This window comes from Emydura macquarii, unplaced genomic scaffold, assembly GCF_026122565.2.
Source record: "Emydura macquarii macquarii isolate MOO-44397 ecotype Brisbane River unplaced genomic scaffold, CSIRO-AGI_Emac_v2 contig_67, whole genome shotgun sequence".
NCBI lineage: Eukaryota > Metazoa > Chordata > Testudines > Chelidae > Emydura > Emydura macquarii.
This window is the reverse complement of record NW_027130204.1, coordinates 4750135-4767451: the sequence shown is the minus strand read 5'-3', so window position 1 is coordinate 4767451 and position 17317 is coordinate 4750135. Positions and strand designations below refer to the sequence as shown.

The 17317-nt window shown below is 53.5% G+C and overlaps 1 protein-coding gene across 1 annotated transcript; it reads right to left on the bottom strand.

The window, feature by feature from the left end:
* Positions 1–2815: 2815 nt before the first annotated feature.
* On the bottom strand, positions 2816–9437 carry LOC137141653 (alveolar macrophage chemotactic factor 2-like). The gene is made up of 4 exons (XM_067530699.1): positions 9346–9437; positions 9122–9254; positions 4607–4696; positions 2816–4267 (listed from the first exon to the last, which is right to left on the bottom strand). The coding sequence occupies exons 1-4, from the start codon at positions 9413–9415 to the stop codon at positions 4192–4194; spliced, it is 369 nt and encodes a 122-aa protein (XP_067386800.1). The 5' UTR covers positions 9416–9437; the 3' UTR covers positions 2816–4191.
* Between the last annotated feature and the right edge of the window lie 7880 nt (positions 9438–17317).

Sequence of the window (17317 nt, the reverse complement as noted above, 5' to 3'; positions counted from 1 at the left end):
GTCAGCTTGGCACGCGATCTCTTTAAGCAGAGCACTCCCCAGCCTGAACACTCAATCCTGAGCCAGAGGCTGGTGCACAGACATGTGCCCCCCTGTCCCCTCACCCCAGCTCAGCAGACACCAGGTACACTGGCGAGGGGAGAGGGACACCCCGACATCGCCCCCCTCGATTCCCCGGCTCTGCGCAGCACAGCAGATCAGAAGGGTCCGGACCCAGAGTAGCTTAACTCTCTTAATTGCCGCTGCATCTAGCTCAGCCCTGCAGCCAGCCCTGCCTGCATGGAGCTGACCCTACCCCAATGGCCCCAGCAGAACTGGAGCAGATGTGGGCGGGCATAAGTCTTGAGTCCAGCTGCCCCTGCCTCGTGAAGCCATGGGGGAGGCTATCAGGACCAGACATTTGGCTCCAACAGAAGCCTGGCAGGGCAAATCAAGCTGCACCAGCTGGGCACAGCCCTGGTGGGAGAGGGGGTGCTCCTGAGCCAGCCTCTGCAGCACCCCATCCTCCTCCATTTATCCAGCCCAACTATTCTAGACTCCTCAGTCCCCCTGCCCTAGCCCTTTAGACCCCACTCCCCCTCCCAGCCCGGGCACAGAATCCAGGAGTCCTGACCTGCAGCTTGGGTTTGTGGGGACTGCTTCTCTGCTGCCTTGGGCCTTATATTGTCATTTACACACCCCTGCCAGGGCGTGAGAGGACCCTGATATACACACCTTGCAGAAGGTGAATGATGACCTTAGATGCAAGGCAGGGATTAATCTAGAACCCAGCATGATAATTCTGATCTTGCTCCTGCCTGATGTAAATCAGAAGTGACTCCACTCATGTCGCTGGTTCTGATTCCCCGCTCGCTCAGCCTGGTATAAATCAGGAGTGACTCCACTAGCAGCAAGGATGTGACAACAGGACCAAGCCCACTGGCCCGTCTCTGCAGTTGATGGGTGGTTCACACCCTGAACTCACTTTGGGTTTGGAAGTAGCTTTGGCCTGGGAACGTGTGATGCAAATGCCACAAGACGTGACTGGGACCTGGGGCGTGTTACCATCTTCACCTGTCACCTTGGGGTTTGCTCATTTATTAGAGTTACTTTCTTGGAAAGGGGGTGTGTGATTCTATGAATGTGCTGCTTGTATTACTTGTGTGTTCATATGGCTACTAGTCCCCTCCCAATGGAGCTATCCGGCAGGTTTTCAGGGCTGGGTTCCTCCAGCCCCAGATTCAAATAACCCCCCCACAGATAAACACACACACACATTCCAGATTAACCGAGTGCCTCTGAGCAGACCGGGCTATCAGCACTCTCAGCTGACCCCTTATATGTCCCTGAACTCAGCAGGCTGGGTGACACAGCACTTTCAGTGGCCACCCTTATATGCCCCTTTGGACCCAGCCTGCTCAGAAGTGTGCTCTATTCCGGTGTGGTGCAAACAGCACTTTTCAGCTGCCACCTTTATATGCCCCTGGACTCCGCAGGCTAGGCAGAGCAGCACTTCTCAGCTCCCTCCCTCCCGCCACAGGTTCAGCACCTCGCTATTCCCACTCTCACTCTACAATTGTTCTAGTAGTAACCCCTTTGATGAGCAAACCCCATAGGATTTTTAGGCACTCCAGGGAGCTTTGGCTTAGGTAAAAGAAGTGTCGCTGCAGAGCAAGATAGGGAAGCAATGAACACAAAGGAGTAAATTAAGTTTGGAGAGAGAGACGGGCAACCAGTGTGATTATAACAGTTATTTTATTGCCAGGTATATAAAACTTATGATACTAATAGTAATACCATATAAGGAGAGAAAAACAATCAAACACTTACAGTACTACACAATTTCAGTTGGGGTATTGGAGAAAGCTAGCCCAGGTTTGAGTACAAAAGTCACGTGTAGAAAGTTATATCTGGACTAAAAGGGAGCGAGAGATTAAATTAGGTCTAAGGGGAAGAAGTAGGCTTAACCAGAGAGAGATAGTTGGGGGAAAAGGCTGCGGGGGGATTTCACCACTCTGTACAGCTCAAAGGTTCCCAGGAGTCAGGCTGCTCAGCTTAGGGTCCAGAGCACTTGAGACAGGCAGAGCCCCCAACACGATCAGTCAGGAAGAGGGGAAGTTCCAATGGAACTGATGCAGAATTTGGATCCAGGCATCAGAACAGGGGTTTGAACTTGGGGAGGGGTTTTTGTAGGGAAGAAACAATGGTTCATGGGCAACCACTAGGTTTGCTTATGGGTAAACAATGACTCAAGGGAGTATACCAGTGTGGTTTTGCTTATGCTGGACAATAGGAGCGGATCATTCCAGGCTATGGGCCGTGTTCCTTCGAGGGAGCTCACAATGCAATCAAGCAGATGCAGTGTTTTGGATATCAATAACTAGAATGGTCTGATAACTACAGAGCTGGGTATGTGCAGGTGTGGGTTCATTTATATCAGGAGCAGAGATCTCCCATCATGCTTTGCCAGTCCCAGAGTTCAGTGCGGTTCCTGCTTTGGAGCGGGATTCTCCATTCGCTATGCCAATTCTTGTTCCATCTTCGATGTAGATGAGGCTTCTGTTTTCCATTCGATGTGCTCATCGAGATGCCTCCTTTGTACATCTTTGATGTAGATGAGGCTAGGGGAGTTGCCTTAATCCTATCACCCTTGTTTGGAGGGCTTTAGGTGTGTCTCCCGCTGCCTTTTTATTGCTTTTGGTTTCTGGTTCAAGCAGAGGCTGGAGGGGGGAGGGGGATTCAGGTGAGCCAGAGAGAGTCGGGGTTTTGCACCCTGGTTCCCCAAGAACACAGAGCTGATAGGTAACAGGGGGTGATTGATTTTACTCTAGTCTGCAGGTCCCTCATCACTTTTGTCCTCCCACATCCCATTCCACCCTCCTCACCTCCGTGAAGGGATCCCTCCATGTCTTCACCAGAGTCCCCAGACATCAGAAGCTCTTTCAGATGAGGCGAACCCCAGCTTGGCTCTTGGGGTTAAGAGAGGAGAAGGAGGAGGGAGGGGCCAAGGAATGGAGTAGAGTTGGGAGCTGGGGTTCAGGACTCCTGGGTTCTATTTGCTGCTCTGGATGGGGAGTGGGGTCTAGTGGTTAGATCAGGGGGGCTGGGAGTCAGGACTCCAGGGCTTTATTCCCTGCTCTACCATGGATGCAGGGTATAGCCTTGTGGGGAGGGAATTCAAGTACCTTCTGCTATCTGTGCCTCAGTTTCCCTGCCCATTAAATGGGGATGATAGTTACATGGTGCAGAGTAGGGGCAAGGGTCCTGAGGGTGGAGCAGGAGCGGGGCCTCATCAGGGGTGAGACCTTGGGGGTGGATCAGGGGCAGGGCCTTGGGGAGCAGGGTAGGGCACCCCCCCAGCAAAACCAAAAGTCAGCAGCTATGGTTAAGGCTGCGAGCCCCTGATCATGGCTATCAGCCTGGCTGTGGTGTTTGAGGAGGTGCTTTCCCTGAGCTATTGTTTTACCCTAGTTCCTTCTCAGCCCTCCTGGGGTTGGGCTGGAGCCATGGAGGCGGGTGGAGCCCAGGTTGTACACCACACGGAGATGTAATAACCGAGAAATGGTTTATTGGAGCAGGATCTGGTGGGGGAAGGGACCTGCTGTCGCACGGCACAGAGCTCTTCCTCAGCTCTTGGGGGAACCCACGCGGTTCAAGCCACGCTGAAGGTGGGACAGACCGTGATGCGCCAGGGGATGGAGAAGAGCTTGTTCCTTCTGACAAAGGAAGTGGGGCCAATAAAAGATAACACCTACCCCACCTGTGTCATATCCTGGGGCCAACACGGTGCCAACCACCGCACAAACAAAGGAATAACACAGACCTTTTCCTGCTGTGTCATGGCTGCAGGGGGGCTGGGCTGAGCAGCACAGGCTGCAAACAGGTTTATGGCTTTGCAGCGCTTTCTAGACCCCAGCACTCCCAACGTCAGGTGTAGTTGTCACTGAGTCTGCACATATCCCATGGGAGGGGACGAGGAGATGAAAGAAAAGCAGGTCTGAAAGCGGGAAGCAGGTTACACTTTAACTTGAAGTGCCTGCCAAGATAAGAGCAATCTGGTATTGTTCCTGCTAGCGGAAACGAGCCTTAAACTTCCCGCTTTCACAATTTCTGGGGAAGAGCATGGGCGGCTGCCCTTCCTGTAAGCCAGCAGGGGCAGCCCCGTCCAGGCTGAGAGCGTGGCCTTGCCCGTGCATCTCAGGCATCCCATGCTCACTGATTTGGCCTGGTCCTGGGTCGCTGCCTGCTCTTCGTGCAGCTTTGCTGCTTCTTGGGATCCTTCAGATGTCTGTAAAAGAAGGAAGCTCCCTCAGAGCGGGACTGAGGGCCCGTCGGCCACTGGGACCTAGCCAAGGGCCCGTCTGTCTCAGCTCATTCTGCACCTTTTCCAAACAGAGCTGCCAGACACCCCTGCTGCCCTTCCCACTCTTCTGTTTCCCCCGATGCAGGGCCCTGACCACATCTGTGGTGCTGACTCCAGAGGGATGAGACAAATGGGCCAGGCTCTGCTCTCCGTACCCGGGCAGGAGCTTGCAGCAACCCCACTGCACTCCCTGCGGCTTTGCAGCTGCACACAGCAAAGGGCTGTGGCCAGCTGGGGCCGTGGCCCACTGCTCGGTGCACTGACCTCTTCCAGCAGCTCAGCAGCTTCTTCCCTTGCTTCTTGGACAAATCGAGGCACGTTGTTCTCTGGCCCCCCGGGAGCCTCACGGTTAATCTGAAAGACAAAGGGGTGCATTTGGTCCCAGGGACCCCAGGCTGGAGCTGGCGTCCTGCTGTATGGCAGATAAGCATCAAGGGCCCGATTCTGATCGGGGGAGTCACTCCAGATTTACACCCATGTAAACAAAAACAGAATTTGGCCCCTTACCTAACATCCACTGTGGACAAACGTTTGGGGCTTCTGGATTCCCCCCCGATGCTGTGGTGATGGGCTCCCTGGAGATGTATAAGAACGAACTGATGGGGCAAAAGCACATGCAAAGCCTGGTGAGCCGGGACAGGCCCCCATGAGCTGGCAGGGATTGGAAATGCCCTAGAGTTCTTGCCTCACCAACATGGGAGACGGTGTCATTCACCCGCCCCAGGGGACTGCTGCTGAAGAGTTTGGAGAGGCCAGGGCCAGCGGTGGGGATGCCAGGTCCTCTCCTGCGGGCTGGCCAGGCTGCAGCACAGCCCTGCTGGGAGCTCCCCACACGGAGCAGCCAAGGGGTTAGCATTTCCCAGGGGTGCAGCCGGAGGAGCGTGGGGCTGTGTGACGATGTGGGAATTCTCTGCAATGTTTTTATGAATCCTAGGCGTGCCTCAGTTTCCCTCTGTACGGTGCATTGCTATCCAGTGGGTGTGAAAGGGTTAACGCTACACCTGGAACAGTGTGGCCGGCTGGAAGGGGGGTGTCACCTCCCTGTGTGGGGGGCACCAATAGTGCCATTACAGAACTGGTTCAAACGGACCCACCTCAGCAGAGGGCCCAGCCCGACACAGAGATGCCCCAAGAACTGAACAACCCCCACCTAACAGCAGAAAACCCTGGCAGGGATGTGAGGACTGAGCTGGAGAACAAGATGTTGGGGGCTGGGATTAGGGGGCTCTTTGGAAGGACTCAGGAGTCTGGCCCTGAGGAGAGACAATCAAACGGAGCTGGGGAGAGCCAGAGATGGAGTCCATCCCAGCTCAGCTGGCTCATCGGGGACGGACTACAGGGTAACTGCTGCCTCTCTGCGCTCACCTAGGGTCCCTTGTTTTGCAAAGGCTGCCTGTGACTGTACCTGCTCCCTGAGAGCGCTGCACCGCAGGGGCCTGGCCCGTACCCCCCGCAAGACTCTGGCTCGGCGGGATTCACTCCACAGAGCCAAGGAGAAAGGCCGGGATCGCTGGGGCCGACGGCCCAGTCTCAGAGTCATGGAGGCCACGGGCCTGCCCCTGGGGGCCTGGGTGGGTCCCAGGACAGTCCAAGGAACCAGCCAAGAGAAATGGCATCCACCCACCGGGCCCCTCCTTAAGAAGTGGCTCGTGGAGCTGGGGACAGAGATTAGGTTTAAAGCCTGGAAAGCTGAGCGCAGCTGGTGGAATGGCCGGAGAGAGCTGGTCAGGACAAGAGCCAGAGTCCAGCCCCAGCCGGGGTCTCCAGACATGCAGCCCAGCTCGCCCCCGAGGAGGGGAGAGTGTCTGAAGGCTGGCAGGAACAGCAGCCCCAGCAGCAGGAGGGCAGACCCTCACGCCCGCCCCCATCTCGAGAGTGGGCCTGGCCGAGGCTAGGCTGGTGGCAGAGCGGCTAGCAGCAACTGGAGGTGGACGCCCAGGTGCTAGTGGGGCAGGAAGAGGGGTGAGAGGGTGGCGAAGAGCAGCGGCGGCAAGAACGGGCCCTGGAGAAGCGGCGGAACGAGAGACAAGCCAATGGAGGAGTGGTCAATGGGCAGAGAGCAGTCACGGGGTGCTGACCCTGTGGGGGCTGCCGACTCGCTGGCCCCACTGCAGGAGGGCAGGTTTGTGAGCTGCGGGTTGGCTGCCTGGGCACACCTCCCAGCTGTCCCACAGCCACTGAGATGGAACGAGTCCAAAGAGGATCATCACTGAGGCTGCTAGGGAAAGGTTCGGGGTGCGCAGAAGAGCAAGGGGGTGTCTTATATGGAGCTGGCATCCAGATAGACGAGCGAGCCCACCAAGGGGGTGAAGGGACTGGGGTGATACCCAGGGGTTGCTGTGTCAGCTGATCACGTTAGAGCAATTCTAGGAAATGGGTCCCCCGGGGCGGAAAAGGTGGCTGGTGGCTCCAGCCCCTAAGGATGGGTGGAGCGCAGGCGGATTGGTGCATCGGTAGATCTGGGTATGAAAAGAGACCCAAAGGGAACAGGCCTAAGCATGGGTCCCAAGAAGGGGAACCTAGAGAGGGGCCTAGAAGCAGGATTCGGGTAAACCCACAGTGGGGGGAGCAGCCAGGCCTGGCAAACCCCTGCTGAGGGACCTCAAGGGCCTGAGATGCAACATCTGTAACTGGATGGGGCCTAAGTGGGCAGATGCCCAAGGCCTGGTGACATGGGGGGGGGTCTGGGATAGGGGGGCTAACATTCTCTGCCCAACCAAAAGGCAGCTCAGAGGAAAGCAGTGGCACTGCCAGCTCCTGCTGGCAGATGGGCTCTGTCCCTCTCCAGGCACCGGCACACACGTCCTCTTGTACCCGCCTGGGCTCGGCCTCCTCCAGCCCCCGGTGCGAGTGGAAGGGGGCAGTGGATGGGGGACACCTTCCCAGGGGGGAGAGATTCTGGGACAGAGCCCCCTTGTCAAAGCCTGTGTGGTACAATCCCATCAATTGCTGAAAGGCTATGCAACCTGGGTTAAGGGCCTGCTGTGGCTCAGATCCTTGGGCAGACATGGGAAGGTTCGGGGCAGGGAGCTGGTAGTTGGGGGTCTCCAGGGCATTCGCTTTGGCTCCTTCTGGGGAATGACTGTATCGCTGTAATACAAAATTCAGGGCCTGCTCCTGTACCAGCCAAGGGCTTGAGCCAAGCGAGCCGGAAGGCTCGGCTGAATATGGGTGAAAATTAAAGTAGCTTGGCTGACAAGGCAAAGGAGGGGTTTTCCCTAGCCTGTAACACAAAAGAAAGGCTGTTCAGCTCAGGAGACCTCCGGTCTGCATCGGAGTGGGGCAGAGGAAGGCCTCACACCCATCTCTACAGGGGAGATGTGAGTCACATGGGTTCCGGTGACACTTCCCTGAAGCCTGGGACTGTGACCAAGGGAGCCTGCTCCCGGCCCGGCCTCTCTGGGAAAGCAGAGGCAGAGCTGAGCCCTGTGTGGGAGACACAGGCAGGGGAGGAGGACAGCCGGAGGCTTTGGCCCTGCCCCAGTGGAAGAGAAGCCCCAGAGAAGGTTCAAGCAGCTGGCAGGCTGCTGCTGGTAACAGAGACACCTTGTCAACATGGCGGGTTCTCTCACCAAGAGAGCCTGAATCACAACCCAGCAGGAGAGGCAGGGGCCAAGAGAAGACGCTGCCCTGGGGTGAGGCTAACCCCAAAGGGGAAACGGGCTCCTCGCATGTGCACAGCTCTGGGGTTGAGCCAGCTCCAGAGTGGGGCTGTCAGTGCGGGGGGAGCACCCTGCATCCCAGGCTCACCAGAGCCCCAGAGATGTGACTGGGTTAAGCCCAAACCTACACTGATTCTCTCCTCCCCCCAAATGCTCTAGGGGTCACTTCCTACCCCAGGCCAGGAGTCAGGACAGCCCAGGTTGCTGGCGTATGGAGGAAGGTGGCTTCTCTGCCCTCCTCACTCCTTGGCAGATGAGGGGAAGGGTAGCGGTTTCAACCCCGAAGGTGTTGGGGTGGCCGGGGAACGCGGGGGCACATGAAAACTCTCACCTGTCAGAGCAGACCAAGGGAGATGGGGAGCTGCTCTGTCTGGACTGTGCTTTGGAAATGGACGTTTGATTGATCAGCGGCTGGGCTGCGGGACGGTGGCCGAGAAGATGGGAAATAGGCTGTGGATAGCCGCGCGACAGTCTAAAGGGTCACTTTAGACTGTAAGCTCCCCCACTCTTCTGGGGCGAAGTCCAGTGTTGGGGAGGATGGTTTGGGATTTGGGAGCCTGGTGTTCAAGCTGCAGATTCCCTGGTGTCCTCAGGCAAGTCCCTTAGCCCCCTGCCTCAGTTGCCAGCTGTCCCAGGGAGCTAATAGCCCTGCTCTGCCTGCCATCCGTGAATGAGGCTACTTCAGCAGAGGTTGTGTGGTGGCCAGATACTATGGTGTCTCTGAGGGCACCCATTGATAGCACCAGGACAGGCTTCCCTAGACCTGGGACCAAGTCTTAGGCTGGAACACCACTCCACTACCAGCAAGGGTCCCACCTCTAGGACACTGGCTCAGCCGAAGTGGTCCGGGATCCCCAGCTCATCCTCCCAGGGGCCAGCAGAAAGAATTCCTGAGCCCAGAGCCCTCTGTCTTTGTGTGCTGAGAAGTCCCAGTGTCCTTCCCAGCCCAGCTGCTCCATAACTGTGCTTGTTTCTGTAGGACGAGGGAGAGGGAGCAGCCTGTCCTGGTCTCTGGGTGCTCTGATCTCTACTGTGTAGGGCTGAGTCCTGGCTGGTGCAGGCACTGCTCAGCCGTGCCCTGCACACCCTGCTAGCACAGCGGCCAGATGCTACTCACATGATCTCATAGCGGTAACAGTGGGCTCCCTTCTCAACGACCTGGAAATCCGTGATGAAATTGGGATGAACCCCCTTTTGGAAATTCTTACACATGCACCTTGTGGGCACATGGACAGCCTGGGCCAGCTGGTCTGCATGGGAAAAGGGACATCAAAGAGTCTTCAGGTTAAGTCCCAGCAGTGATCCCACCCACAGTGTGTCTGCACTGCCTCCGATGCTTACCTGCTTGGTGCTCGCTGCACAGGTACAAGAGGAACAAGGCCACACAGGCTGCACTGTGTACAGAGGACATGCTGACTCCAGAGAATGGCACAAGCAGCAGCACGAGCATGCCACAGGGAAGGCGAAAGCAGGGCTCTTTAAACTCAGCTGCAGTCAGGTGACCCTCCCCTCACCCCACCCAACAGTGTGGGGTTAGTTTCAGCTATCCAGCAGGTTCTGCTTTCCAGGGAAGTATGGGTGGGGAGACTGCCAAAGCCTGTATGCCTGGGGAGCTCCCTGGTCCCCTGTGACTTACTGGTTGAATTCAGTGCTTGAAAACAGGCACTGCAGTGGTGTCAGATGGCAGGAACACACACCCACACACTACACTGTGTGTGCATTAACACTGCACTGAATGTTCCATACCTAACGCAAACGCACCAAAGCTGGGACATTCACAGGGGAATCTCGCATAGGAGCAGAGAGGTGATTTTACCTCTGGATTCAGCAGTGGTGCAACCGGTGCTGGAATGCTGGATCCAGTTCTGCTGCCCATAATTTGAAAAGGATATTTACAAGCTAGAGAGGGTACAGAGAAGAGCCACAAGAATGATTCAAGCAGTGATACGCAGACCTCGGTGGTTCAGGAGCAAAATTAGCAATCAGCATTGCCCAAAAATGCCACAGTAGTGTGAATTCATTGTTTCATTTTCTCTAGTACTATTCATATTTAAACAGTGTGACAGAGGAAATATTTAGTTTATATATATATATAATATTCTCTCAGCAAATAAGCTAATAATTAATGCAAGCTGATAACTTAATTGCTTAATAATATAATAAAAGCATCCGGACTGGTATAACTTAGATCAGTTAATAATTAAATCACACAGTGTTTTAATATCCTGTGTTGCAAAGCGCCTCAGGAGACACCTTAAACAGCCACTCGTGCCTCATTGGAGTATCACTGGATTAAAGAATTAGAAAACCTGCCTTATAGTGATAGACTCAGGGAGCTCAGGTTATGTAGCTTAACAAAGAGAAGGCTAAGGGGTGAGTTGATCACTGTCTGTCAGGACCTACGTGGGGGACAAATATTTGACAACGGGCTCTTCAGAGGAAGCTGTAACACCATCCAATGGCTGGAAGTTGAAGTTAGACACATTCCAACTGGAAGTGCATAACAGGAACGAAGGGTCGTGTTGTGGATTCTCCCTCGCTGATCATTTTGAAATCAGGATTGGCTGTTTTTCTCCAAGATCTGCTCTTGGGATTATTGTGGGGACGGTGGTGAGGCATTCACCCCACGCAAGGCTCGAAGGAGTTAAGGTGGCCAGGTAGGGCAATTAGGTGCCCAGGCTGCACCAGCAGGAGGGGAGCGGGAGATGTTGATTAAATGTGGCTCAGCTGGGCAGGAGCAGAGGGGTCTGCATAAATCCCAGGAGCTAAGCGCAGCTGGGGCTGTAGGGAAGTAGCCTGCAGTCACTTGCTGGCAGAGGCAGCCTGCAGTCACTTCTTGGAAGGCAGGAGTATGAAAGGCTCGGGGAAGAGCAACAAGGCGTAGGATAGTGTGCACCTTGGCAGCGGAGGAGAGGGCCCATGGGTGGGAACCCAGAGAAGCAGGTGAGCCCGGGATCCTCTGCTAGCCACTAGGGAAGTGGCATGAACCGGTGTGGCATGTTATACCCCATGTACACCATTATGGTGTGATTTGTTATCATTCATGTTCACCCTGACAGTGTAACTGTGTATAGTCTGATGCAAAGTGTGCCAGGTGAGGTGTTTTTGGAATGCTCACGACATACTGAACTTTATTGTTATGGTAGCATGTGTGACCCGTCCATGCCCAGGGTAGCCACCTGAAAATGCCAAGGTCAGGGCAGGCTGTAAAAGGAGAGCAGATTCTCCTAACACTGGTGGGTGACACAGAAGTCAGACTTCCCAACCAGCCACAAACAGTGGTTCTGATTCCCCACACTGGTCATCAAGAAGTCAAAATAAGCCCCCTTTACTGCATTTCAGTCTCTGGCTCCCAATCAGCCACTAGGTCCAGTAAAGAGGCCAGTTATTTAAACTATACACTCTTTACCAAAAAGGTTCCTCCTGACCCCAAAGAGTCAGCCACAGTACCAGATCAATATAAGTTTAGATCTTACCCAAAATACCACACTGCCAGCCAATCCTTTAGTAACTAAAACTAAAGGTTTATTATAAAAGGAAAGAAAGAAACAAACTATAAAAGAAATGTTAAAGGATTAAAGCAATCAGATACATACAAATGATTTGAAAGTCCATATACAGCAGGTTTCTAGAAGAATTGTGGAGTTTGCAGGCTTGTATAGTCCCTCCGGTATACATCCAGTACCTGGATGGGTCTCAGTCCTTTGTTTCACAGCTTCAGTTGCAGATGACTTGATCCAGAGGTAGATAGGTGGCTGAAGGCTGAACCTGACTGAACACAAAATGGATTCCGGGGCTCTGCCTTTTATGTCCTCTGGCCCTTGCCATGCTGCTTGTGGAATTTCACAGGAACCAAAATGGAGTCCAGAGTTACATGAGCAAGTCCTGGTGACTCATCAGGTATATCCCTGGCTTCTCCCCCTGGGCCCTTGCACCTGTGAATGTCTTAATAAGCAGGCTATCCTTGCAGCCATCCTATCTGGGGCGTTACCCAGACACAGCACAATTTGAAATACAGATATATCAACCATATCCATAACTTCTATTACACATATAACACATGAACATAAACATTATCATCTTACTTAGCACATTATAGCCTTTCTAACAGTACCTGATATGGCATATCTCACATGAATTATTATGATTTTGACATACGGATGTCAAACAATATACTAAATGCCCCTCCCCCGCAATCCAGGCAGCGTGACAGTATGTTTCCTGCAATGTCAGACATATGTACAGATATGAAACTCTGCTGTGTCATATCCCCAAATGTGTGTCTCACATGGTTTGACTAGATACAGATGAACACAAAGCTGTGTTTCCACGCCCTACAGAGACATGCATACAGGAACAATGGACTGGCCTAAGCACCTGTGAGCACACTTTGGCTCAAGTGGAAGAAATCATGGCCATTGGAGGACAGGGCTGATCACCTGACCCCAGGGGGTGTCGAGGAAACTTGTTAAAAGCTGAGGAGTCTTTGTCTCTTGGCTCTCCCCTGGAATCCATCTTCTAAGCAACACCAAAAACTGAGAATCTACCCACAGGGAGGGCAGGGCCTGGTTGCAAGAGGCATCACAACCAGCCTGTGTGGTAAATTGAATGCAGACTGACATATTAATCTTAGGTTAAGATGCGAGTTATCTTTTAATTAATTGTGATTAAATCCTTGATTTATTAATAATCTGACTTAGATTCACTTAAAATCTTGCTGTAGTCAATAAACGTATTTGGTTGTTTTATCTAAAACAGTGCATGTGTATCAAGTGTGTGCAGAGACCTCACTTAGAGTGACAGAGCTGTTGCATATCAATTTCTTTGATAAACTGATGGACAAGTGTAAATGAGTTTGTTGGGTGCAGTGTGCAGCACTGAACCCTGCAAGACGGCAGTTCCCGGGGTTGCAGCTGGGACTGGGGGTGTTTGCTGGGGGTCGATCCCATGAGTGACTGTCTACCAAGCTCCTTCACTAGGTCAGGGACCGATTACTCACAGGAGGCTGGGCGTGGACCAACCCAGGAGTGGGTGGTTCACACAGCAAAGCGGGGTAAGATGGGGCCCAAGAGTGACACAGCTACACACCAGTCTGGATTGCAGGGGGGAGAAGTCACAACCGGAGAACAGCTGCCTGGGACAGTTCACTTTGGAAGACCTTTGGTACCCTGGAAGTACATGGCCAAGCCGTGAAGAGAAAGCTGCAGGTCCAGGGGGCCACAGGGCGAGACAGGGCAGGTGCAGAGACTGTGTGAAGAGGTCACAACACCCAGAAAGAGCTAATCCCCCGAGTGACCAGGAGGAGGTGCTGCTAGCAGTGGGTGGACCCTGTGACAGGGACGTGCTCTGGCCTGTGTTAGTTATATGGAGGGCCAACCTAGGCGATCACCATGGCCCTTTCTGGCCTTGGAATCTGTGACTCTATGAAACAAGAACAGCTTTACCAGTACGTGCCCTTTGCTCCTGCCCCAGTGAGACATGCCCCACTGGGGAGCCATGTAGCTGTTCCCTGCCAAGGAGGCACGTGTGAGCCTGATGCTGGGCAGGATGGGACGCCGGGTCTGTCCGTGTGGCTGGGGCAAGGCTGCTGGCAGACTAGGGTGAGGGGTGTTTCTGGGACGGAGGCGAGGCCATGTGCTGTCAGATGCCCTCACCGTCCATGCCCTCCCTCGGTGGGTGGGGTGTGTTACGTGTGCTGGGTCTAGAGCAGCCTCCTCTCTGGCGTAGCCTAGTGCTGGCTCTCCACCGAGTTCTACTCCACCGAGGCTCTCTGGCAGAGCAGGGGCCCCTCCAACAATGAGCCCGATTCCCAGGGCACTGCCCGACTGGTGCCAGCTCCACTCTCACCAAGGGGAGAAGATCCCCTGCTGTGCTGCAGACCTTTCTGTACCACTCCTCATGGATGCCGCTGGCCTGGCCCCTCCTTCTCCTCCGCGGCACGAGGCCCAAAGGCAGTAACGACATGGCATAGCGCTGCCCTCAAGGTTTGCAAAAATGAAACTGCTGACTTCCCTCGGGAAAGTCTCCTCGATTCCTGTAAATGACCAGGCAGTGCCGGAGCAGGCAGTGCGGCTTGTGGCACCGCACACTCGAGAAATCATCTCTGACACAGCAGCGGCTTTGCTCTCAAAGAACAGGAGCCAGCCAGGCACTTCCATGGAAGCCCTGGCATCAGGGGTGCCAATGTGGGTCGGACGTGTTCATGGAGGTTTCATCACATGTCAAACTTTAATTAAAAATTCAGCTAATTCCCGAACAAGCCTGGAAAGTTGGCAACCCATTGCAGTGGCTGCTGTCAGAAGTAGGAGGCGATCATGTCATTACAGGGGGTATCGCAATGCAGATGCCCCCGGGGGGGTTGAATTAAAGTAGCAGGGGCAACCTCAGTGTGGGCATTTCCTAACTCCGGGGTGCGTGACTTGGTAACCTCCCTAATGCTCTCTTCACACAGCTTTGTTGGCTGCAACAACCTTTCTATAGCGAGCGCTCCGAGCATCTCGCCATCACCTACTGCTTACACTTTCTAGCTCAGCGGAAAGACGTCCCAGCAAACATGAGCTAAGAAAAACAAAGGCTCCAGTTGGGAAAATCTAGAAACATTTTTTTTAAAAATTTGCCGTCAAAAACAAGAGTTGGCTGCCAGCCAGCAAACCAGCCCCTGGATTTTAAACCCCCTGAATCTCCAGGGACTGCGGGGTTTCAGTTGGGCACATTCTGGCCGCTGAAGCTTGGCTACGGACCTCGGCTAGATGTGTCATGTCCAGAGCTCAGAGGGGTTTCAGGTCAGTCCAATGCTCAGGCCAGGAAGTTCAGGTCTGGATCCAGCTTCCCTGGAGTTATTGGGGTCTTTGGGTCCCTGCAGAGCCACGAAGCCATTCGCACACAGCTGCGGGTTCCTTCGCTTGGAGCTGAATGCGATAGATCCTTGCATCTGACTCCAGGCCAGCATGTTCAGTGCCAAGCCCTTGCCCTTCCCTTTTCCCTGCCAATCATGTAGTGAAAGCTGCCGAAGGGGAAGGAAAAGTCTGCCCATCATGCCAGCACATGGAGAGGAAACCCAGGCAGCAGAGCGGCCCATGTGGGGGCCACGTTCAGAATAAGGAAATGCTCTCCCGGCTGAGGTCTCAGCGCCGAGCTGCCGCCATCCCCCTAAAGCCCTGGATAACTGCACAATCTGCGTGAGGCAATGGAAGCAGTTACAAGCATGGCTGAGAGCTCTCTCTGTTCATCAGGTTCTGGTATTGCCAACCCCAAATGCTCAAATCATGACTCAGGCTCACTGAAATTCATGAGATTGGCTTTACGATGACAAAGTTGTGTAAAAACAAAAGATTTGGTGTTCCTTTTATTTGCCTTCTGCTTTTGGATCCTTTCAGCTGCACCAGGGTTACCTTTGGAATCTTTCTCCACAGCCACAAGGGCGATAAACTTATTTTTCCTTTAAGAACGAAGGCTGAAATCATCACCTCTCCATTTGACTCCAGGAGCTGGGGCTTTAAGGAAAAACAATATTATCATGAGAAAATCACTGCGCGGCCAATCCTCAGTGGATTTTGTAGTCTGTTACTATCAAATTTGTGAGTTCTCAGCCATTTGGGGCTCCTTTTATAAGTGACAAATTACACCCTAAGACAGCCCGGGCTTTCACTTAGCTCAAGAATAAAGTGTTACCCTATTTCTAGCCATCATGTGTCCATGCTAACAAATGCCCAGCTAGGGCAACCAATTGCCAAATAGCCTTAACTCTGCCCTGCAGTGACACCGCGAGGAGCGGGGGGAGTCAAATGTGACTTTAAAAATCAGTGGGGTAGCTGTGACACTCTTGAATGAGTTTTCCAGACCTGAAGAAGAGCGCTGCTGGGTAAGCTCGAAAGCTTGTCTTTCACCAACAGAAGCTGGTCCAAAGATATTGCCTCACCCACCTTCTCTCTTTAAAAATCAGTGCTCTGGTTACTGCACGGTGTCACAACAGGAGTAAAAGTTTGGCTCCTTTCCATCCCTTGACATGTTTGGATTTCTTTTCACTGTAATCTCTGCTCTGACTTGCCTGGGTTTATACGTTTTGGGTTGGGGATAATTTGAATATCCTGGCAATGTATTTTTATACGTGCTCCCAAGCTTAGCACTGACTTGGTGAAGTTTCTTCATAGGAATTTTGAAAGAGCTCTTTGTGGCGTGCTCTGGAAAAGCCCATAATTCCCCAGGAGAAACTTTCAGTTGTGAAGGACAATAGCAAACCATCTCCATTTAACCCTCAAAATAAATTGTTCAAACATAGCCAGTGCAGGAGAGCTCAGGGAAGTCTGAAGTGTCTGCATTATTCCTTTTTTCAGGTAATTGGGAACAAAAATGTGGTGCTAAATTTCTTAAAGGACCCAGTGGTTAATTCATTTGAACTCTTAAGCTACTGAAAGGGTTTATTTGTAACTCCGTTCTGCACCCAAAGAGCCAGTGCTGGAAGCTACACTGGGTTCTGCTGACAGAACAGCAGGCCTGAGTCCCAGTTAGGAGTACAAAGCCTCAACCACAGCCAGGGCTTCTATGATGTTTCTATTGGAATCAGTCATCCAGGAAAGCTAGAGACAACACACAGTCCCCTCTCGGGGCCAGGAGAGCACAGTTCCAGCAGATCCGAGTAGGAGCACTGCGGGCACCTGTTACCGAAGGTGAAGTGCCCCATGCACATGAAGAGAACTCCCCCCATTGACCACCACGGGTCCTGAGCTCCTGGTAACCAGACACTGGATGGAGCCTCGCGTTGTCCCTGCCCTCTAGGCAGGTTTGCAAAGCTAGACCGAAGGAAAGGTGTTACCCAAACTCCATGTCTTTGCTCCAGATGCTTCCATGGACATCCAAGTCCTTCCCTGCCTGCACTGAATCTGGCACGCCTTTGGGGCTCCAGACTGGCTTCCACGCCTGTACCGGACTGGACCGTGGGGTCTGGTGCAATGTCTTCATTGTCTGCTGCTTCCGCGGAAGAGGAATGGGAGCCGGCTCCTAAGCCTGTGTGCCATTCAGGGTATGCCATTCAAGACTGATGGGCCCAGAAGGACAGGCTTGGTCCTAGGAGAGACTGAGCCTTCTGCGTTTCCAGAGTCAAGCCTAGAACTCCTGGGGGGCTCGGCTAAGTTCCTCAGGCAAGACTCCTGGTGTTTGGCAGGTGCGTAGGTCCCAGATAGCTAAGGCAAACCCCCCCCTTGTTCCCATGGGCCCAGGCAGGCCCAGCACTGTTCACACACTGCTGGGAAATGGAGCATGAGGTGATGGGGTGGCAGAAGCAGAGCTTAGCTTGGAGTCCATGGCCATCAGGGGC

Coding starts and splice junctions, on each gene's coding strand:
- LOC137141653 (XM_067530699.1), bottom strand. CDS start 9,415: ATGTCCTCTGTACACAGTGCAGCCTGTGTGGCCTTGTTCCTCTTGTAC. Junction 4,697..9,121: donor TGTTACCGCTATGAGATCAT/GTGAGTAGCATC, acceptor TTTGTCTTTCAG/ATTAACCGTGAGGCTCCCGG. Junction 4,268..4,606: donor CTGCTGAGCTGCTGGAAGAG/GTCAGTGCACCG, acceptor CTTCTTTTACAG/ACATCTGAAGGATCCCAAGA.